The following is a 7,090-nucleotide window of genomic DNA, read 5'->3' as shown; positions in this document are numbered from 1 at the left end:
AAGAGCAAGAGCTAATGTTTCTCTCTAACTTCAAGGATGTATTCTGCATTTTAACATTTTTTTTATAAAAAATTATTTTGCTGAGTTGACAGTGCCACTTGGCAGGCATAACTGAGTCGTTCAATTAGATGGCTTTTGAACATAATCTAAAACATATTTACAGCATTTCACAACATTTAAGATGACAAATTGTGATTAGTATAAGATTATTTTTACATTAGATCACTATTGATATCATTTTTATTGTTCACTAATCATGGTCCATCTCAATAGTTGGAAAAAAATTATGAAATTTGTTAGCACCTAGACTTATTGAAGCCCATGTAGGTGTTCCATGCCTCCTAGCCAAAAACTTTAAAAATCGGCAATATATTAATCTTACAACTGAATGAACAAGTAAAATATAATTCAGCAGATTTTGTGCCGAAAAAAAAAAAACCAGCTACAACAAAATGGTGATTTGATAGAATGAGGAGGGACTTCGTATTGCAGAGAAATGTCCTAACGGATTAAATTCCCTATGGGTTACTACTAGCCCAGCTTACGCTTCTTTAACTTTCTCATCCGTGCCTGCCGCTCCCTTTCCTCTTCTTCCTCTATCAAGCGAAGTTGTTGTTCATCTTCCTCCCTTGCAATTTTTGCACTGTTGAGGAACAAATTAAAAAATTAAAATGTAACAAAGGAGGAGGAGGAAAAGCTCAGATATAAAACAGAATATAATTTATACGAGAGGGAAAGGAATGTAAGGAGTCACAGTGAATATGATTTAATTAAAATGGAGTAAAGACATAAACAAGGGAAAATTACACTTTTTTGCCTACCTGTGGTTTAAAAATTAGCACTTTATCCACCTAAAGTTAGCTTCATTTGTCTCCCGCTACCCACCTCTATTAAAAATATAGGTAAATTTATATTTTTGTTACCATTTTATGATTCTCTCCTCTAAAAACATAAATAACTAAAAAGTCAAGAGAAAAAAAGACCTAAAAGCTAGGTTTTGTCAAAATTAAAACCTAACTTTTAGGTTTTCTTTTCATGTATAAACTTTTGATACATGAAATGGCTTCCTACAATGGATACATGTTACCAAGTAGATGGGATCCTTGGTCAGCCTGGAATGGTCCAGTACGTCCCTACCACAACAACAACTTCATCCAATGGCAATGAGGAATCGATGATCAAGTGGGTCAAAGAGAAACTACTGATGATTGATCCCATCAAACCGTGTTTGATCTATGAGATTATTGATAATAACATAGGCATGAAATCATGCGTGGGGAAACTCATATTGTCGCCAATCAACGATGATGGCAAAAATGGGTGCAAGATCGAGTGGTCCTTCGTCTGTGATCCGATTGAAGGTTTGAAATTTGAAGATTTTCTCCCTTATATTGAGTTCGGTCTCCAGTCCATGGCAAAGAAAATGGAAGATGCCCTCTTATCTACTAGGTGAAATCTAAAAGTTGGTACATGAAAAGAGGGGAGGTTTTAAAATAAAAGATCTAAAAGTTGATACATGAAAAGAAGAGGTAAAAGTTAAGTTTTAATTTTTACAAAACCTAGCTTTGAGATCTTCTTTTCCCTTGATTTTTTTTTATGTTTTTAGAGAAGAGAAACATAAAAGGGTAACAAAAATACAAATTTACCCCTATTTTTAATAGAGATGGGTAACGGGAGACAAATGAAACTAACTTCAGGTAGGTAAAGTGTCAATTTTTAAACCACAAGTAGGCAAAGTGTTTTTTTGGGCAAACCACAGGTGGGCAAAGTATAATTTCCCCTATAAACAAAGTAAAACATTGCAAACCTTCTTTTCTCCTCTTTCATGATATCCTCAAAGTTTGCTTCCATATCGCTATCATCACCTTCATCACGATATCTGCCGGGATTGTACCTGCAAAATACACAATACACAAGTTCTCGATTCAGACGTAAGACACAGATTTTATGTATATATATACTATAATATTAATTCAACATCCAAAGCACTAAACTAGTTGCTGCAATTGGCAGTTCTGATTAACCCTAGGACAAAGTCAAACCCAGGTCAATTGGCAGTTATGTTCAATTCTAGGTCAATGACAAACCCCGGTTTACCCCAATGTCCCAGTCCCTTGACCAAACACCAATTCAAATCAATTTCCCCAAACTGTTGTACAACTCTGACAAGAGATTTGATCATTACCACAGTTCAAAACGCAGTTTTAACTTTTAACCAAGTAATTTTCTTTTTCATATAAACAACAATACACACTCCAGAAGAACAAACAAACAAAAAAAATCAAGCATAAAAATGAATTGACCACTGCAAATGAATTTCTGAAATAAACCTCACACTTTTTCACACCATTATATTATACCCAGTAAAAGAGAGTATTGAATAAGTAGAAGGGGGAAGAAAACTCTACCCGAACATTTGTCTGATTAAACTAATAGCATTTTCATCCTCATCCCCATCATCAGGATACCGTTTCACAGGCTTTTTCTTTGGGCGATGCTCTTGTGAAGTAGGATGTGATGGAATTTTCTTTTGTGGCTTGTTCATCTGTAAAAAAATTCATCAAAGGGAGCAGACATTATGAATCTACAAATAATTGCAGCATAATTTCCTAAAAACACTGTCAAGGCAAGTTAATGGTGTGCGAGTGTGCATGTGAAAAGGAATAGGCAAAAACCTGTGGTTTAGACGACGTCATTGGCTGTTTTGGCAACATTTTAGACCTATTAGGTTCTTGTAATCCCTTTCTCGGTTCCAAACGCTGCTTTGAAATAGATGGCTGCACTTTTGAAGGGAGTGGTTTCTGCACACCAGCCATGGAATGTCTTGCACCTGGTGCAGAAGCCTTCTTCTCCATGGTTGCAACAGGCTTCTTCAAAGGCAAGCCTTTTGGCGCCAAGGGTCGGCCAGGCCCATTCCCATTATTGCTACCAAGCTGTTTCTTAGAATCTACAGAGGCTGAATTAGGTTTACTAACAGAAGTAGACTTGTTGGGCCCTGCTTTAGGATACAAGTGGCCATTCATAGAAACCATTTTCCTTTCTTCACGACTGCCATGAACATGTCTGCTACTATTGCCCAAAGGTTGCTTACTCTTCAATGGCACTTGAGATGACGCCGCCTCTTCAACATCAGCAAAAAACCTGTATAAGTTTCCTCAATGAAAATAGTATGATTTAAGCATGATAGACCAAAGTGCTAGATAGATCTAGTAAAGCAGCAACACACCAGAATGTGGAATGGAGACTTTTCTAGGTGGAGGTTCTTTAGTAGGAATTGGGAGCTCTGTGTCCTCAGATAATAGGAAGGAGTAATCTCTTGTATGCTTAAGTTTTTGGACTTTAGTGTTTAGCTGCATATAAAAAATTTATTTCATTGGTGAAAACAGTTCAAAAGAAATTGTCAATGTTCAAGACCAACACAAAACAGATTGCTCTATAAATACCTCACTTCTGACTTTGGGTAGCTGGTCACGTGATCCAGGTTTTGACCCTGTAGCAGCTGAAGAATTCTTCTTGTCCTGCAAGGGCAGGTAAGATCATCAAGATAAAAATTACATCTAATATAAAGTCAAAAGAAAAAACAGAAAACTTCAGAGCATTTGCATTCTGCAAATATTCCCAATGTCACAATCCGTAACTCGTGGCAAAGGAATCGGAAAAGTGTCAAGGAGCAAGAAAGCCACCAAAAAACATCTAGTTAACATCTTGACCATGCAAGTCAAACCTCTAGAATATGAGAGTATACAGAATCATTAAATCCCTGATCATTATTGATTTTAGTGTAACAATCATTTTGAAAAACAAGATAAAAGTAAAAAAATGTTCTTGTCCTTACAAGCTGAGTTGAGAGCACAATGAAGTAATTGCATAAAAAAGACTATTTGCTAAGGCAAGTTATAAATAAACTGTTTGAAGAAAGGCGTATTATGCAGCCAAATAGGATGCAAATTACTAGAAAGATAAAAATGGACATACAATTACACTTTGGATATTTCAGTTTATAATAGGTATCAATTATATAAAAGCATGTTCATTCATGCTCTTGAAGAAACCAAATATTTTATTAATTATCCCAAATAAGTCAATATAACATAACTGGTTAAATGAACAAAGCAAATCACTTGGATGAGTGCCCCAGAGGTGGTCCCATCAAGTGTGAGACAAACCCCTCAGTAAACATGCATAACAAAGATCAGATTTGAAGCATACAAGCTATTAAATATCAGAAAAGAGAGGCTTACAGTAGATACACCATGGTGGGATTTTGAAACTCTGGATGCCAAATGCGGGTTTTCTAACAATGACTTGCTTTCTTGTATTACTCTTTGAGCAATAACCGGTTGAGATGGGCCAAAGAAGGATCCATAACTGCAAAAACAAAAAAATTAGGAATCTATTTCACTTGTAAAATTCATTGACTGATATCCAAAAGAAACATTAAAAAATTATTATTATTATAAAAAATAAAAATAAAATAAAACCTAAATATCAAATAACATGAAACATAATAACCATATTATTTGAATGCAACCTCAAACCATTGCAATACCAAATATTATCCAAATCAGTGGGACAGGGCAGATGTGAGGACATATCTCTCTTCAATTTTGCCCAATAGTGAAGAGTATAAATTTACCATTGTAATGTTACCAAACACAGCATTGTGCTAACACACACAAACATGTATGTCGAGGTGTGATGGATTATGACCAAGGAAAGGAGTGAAAGAGTTCCAACATAATCAACCATTATCCTGTTCCCACTGGCCACCAGTCTTGGTCCTAAATTCCAGATAATTTCCAACTCAACAGTGGCTTGTCCAATCCAAACAGTCTTGTACTACACTCTCAACCTGTGCATTACACACTGAAATGGTTGAACACTTTTCACTCTGAAAATCACGGAATTTTGATCAAAATTCACCGATTTTTGGCGTATTTTCAGGTAGTTTCTGCTTTTTTCATTAAAAGGACGAATGAACTAAAAGAGTCCAATGTCAAAAATTGCTGATCTCCTAATTAATACTGCAACCAAAATGTAGCCAAACTATGGGGAAAAACTTTCTGCCAGGAATGAAATCCAACGTTGTGATCAAATTACATTGTGACAAATTGAGTTAGTAGGCTGTTTCCATTGAAGAGTCTAAAGTTGATCACATAAAACAAGAAGAAAAAAATGCAAAAAAAACAAAAACAAAAACAAAAAAACAAAGAAAAAGAAGACGAAGAGGGCTGTGACAAGCTAAAATAATTAAAAATGAATAGTTGTGTAATGTTAGAAGAAATAGGCACATCACTCACTTATCATATGGAAGTTTCTTCTTTTTGTCATTGGAACTGTTGTGAGAAGAACTGGTATCTTTCTTCATTTGCTTTCTGATTTGTTCTTTCAATCGTTGCCTCAATTCAAGGTATTCTATCTCCTCCTTAGTAGGCTTAGGATCTTCCTCTTCTTCTCCTTCATATTCTTCCTCCTCTCCTGCCTCTCCAACATCTTCCTCTAGCTCTTCACCTTCCTCCTCATACTCATCATAATCTTCCAGACCTCCATGTAATTCCTACATCAACCAAAACAGTTATCAAATGCCTCTCAGAAAAAAAGTAAGAAAACAAAAATAAATAAATCAACAAAGACCCAAGTCTGCTTACTTCTCTATCATATCCCCGCATCTCGATTTTGAATCGCCAATTAGATTGTTTAGACAATAAGCCAATCACCACTTAAATGTATTGAACACCTGAAACCCCAGAGAAAAAAAAATTATATCAGGGAAATTTCTGAAAATTCAACGAGGACTAAAGTCAATTCAAGTTCTTTGGATATAAAAATAAAGTTAATTCGAATTTTTAAAAATTATTATTTCATAAACGGAATGCAAAGAAGAAAATCTAATTCATCAATCAGAGCACTAATATCCACAAACAAATATCTAATAAAGTTCAACAAATTATCAATCCTAGATGGTCAGTTTAACCCAAAAAAAAAAAATTCAGCTCACAGAGATTTACAAACGATGTGAACTTTACGATAAAAATCTCTGTTTTTCCCAAAAGAAAATACATCTTTTTATTCGAGAAGTAAATATTTTAATCGATTGCTAATTAATCGAATCGAACCCTAGGTTTGATTATTAAAAAAAAAATCAACTTTATGCAATTTTGATCGAAAATCTCAAAAAGTAAGAAGAAAAAGAAACCTAATTTTCTGAAACGAAGTTCTAATTCAACCATCTGATGCAATCTGTATATTTTTCAATGAAAAAAAGCAGAAACTGAATTCAAATCAATCGAAAATTTCAGATCCGATGCGAAATCGTATATATTACCTGAAATTAGGCCGAAAATTGGCGGACTTGGATCGAAATTTCGCGATTTTCACAGTGAAAAAAGCCTAATCCGACGAAGGACGAATGGGCACGCGAAGAGAGAGAGCAAAGCGAGCTGAGATAAAGCTTAAAACTGAGCGAATGGGGATGGCTTGAAAGGATGAGGTTTGGGGAATAAAGAGAGAGAGAATGGAAACGGAAGGACCCAGAGACAAAGCGGCGAGTTGCTAACGTGCAGTGAGGGGCGTAGTACGCACACCCTGAGTCCCACTCCGAGTTTGAGTTGGAGTACCGAGTTTGTGTAGGAGTAGGACACATTTCTATTAATTTTTTAATTTTTAATTTTTAATTTTTATTAAAGGTTCAGCTTCGTTGGCAATTGGCATAGGTGGAAGAAAGAAAGGCAAGCAAAACAGCCAATATAAAAAACCCAATCATGTAATTATTTAACAAATAGTCCTCTTATGGAATAGACTTTTTTTTTTTAAAGGAAATTATGGAATAGATTTTATTGCTCAATTAAGGTATGATTCTATGTTCCTAATTTGAATTTCTTTATTTATTTTCTGAATTGATAAAATTATATTTATGCTAAATATTTATTTTATTTTTATAATAGAGTTTCAGTCTCTGGCGCATTTTTTATTTATAATTTTAGTAAAGTTTCAATCTATGGCGTTCCCTTATGATGATTGTGCTATTATCATCAGACCAAAACGTTAATCGGTTTTTTGTATAAGTGGGAATTGAACTTTAAATCTCTTA

At 34.8% G+C, this 7,090-nt stretch overlaps 1 protein-coding gene across 1 annotated transcript; it reads right to left on the bottom strand.

Annotated features, from left to right (window-relative positions):
• Window positions 1-353: 353 nt before the first annotated feature.
• On the bottom strand, window positions 354-6,708 carry LOC142625631 (uncharacterized). The gene is made up of 10 exons (XM_075799295.1): window positions 6,326-6,708; window positions 5,649-5,737; window positions 5,301-5,557; window positions 4,242-4,368; window positions 3,444-3,518; window positions 3,227-3,350; window positions 2,676-3,121; window positions 2,409-2,545; window positions 1,808-1,894; window positions 354-643 (listed from the first exon to the last, which is right to left on the bottom strand). The coding sequence occupies exons 2-10, from the start codon at window positions 5,667-5,669 to the stop codon at window positions 532-534; spliced, it is 1,386 nt and encodes a 461-aa protein (XP_075655410.1). The 5' UTR covers window positions 5,670-5,737; window positions 6,326-6,708; the 3' UTR covers window positions 354-531.
• Window positions 6,709-7,090: the final 382 nt, after the last annotated feature.

Source organism: Castanea sativa, chromosome 2 (assembly GCF_040712315.1).
Source record: "Castanea sativa cultivar Marrone di Chiusa Pesio chromosome 2, ASM4071231v1".
Taxonomy (NCBI): domain Eukaryota; kingdom Viridiplantae; phylum Streptophyta; class Magnoliopsida; order Fagales; family Fagaceae; genus Castanea; species Castanea sativa.
Note: the sequence above shows the minus strand (reverse complement) of the source record. Positions and strands in the feature narration are given on the sequence as shown.

Bases quoted from the DNA above. Each gene is read 5' to 3' on its own strand.
- LOC142625631 (XM_075799295.1), bottom strand. From the start codon at position 5,669: ATGCGGGGATATGATAGAGAA. The intron at 3,351-3,443 runs GTATTTATAGAG...TTTTATATGCAG, and splicing joins TACCCAAAGTCAGAAGTGAG to CTAAACACTAAAGTCCAAAA. The intron at 2,546-2,675 runs GTTTTTGCCTAT...ATTTTTTTACAG, and splicing joins TGACGTCGTCTAAACCACAG to ATGAACAAGCCACAAAAGAA.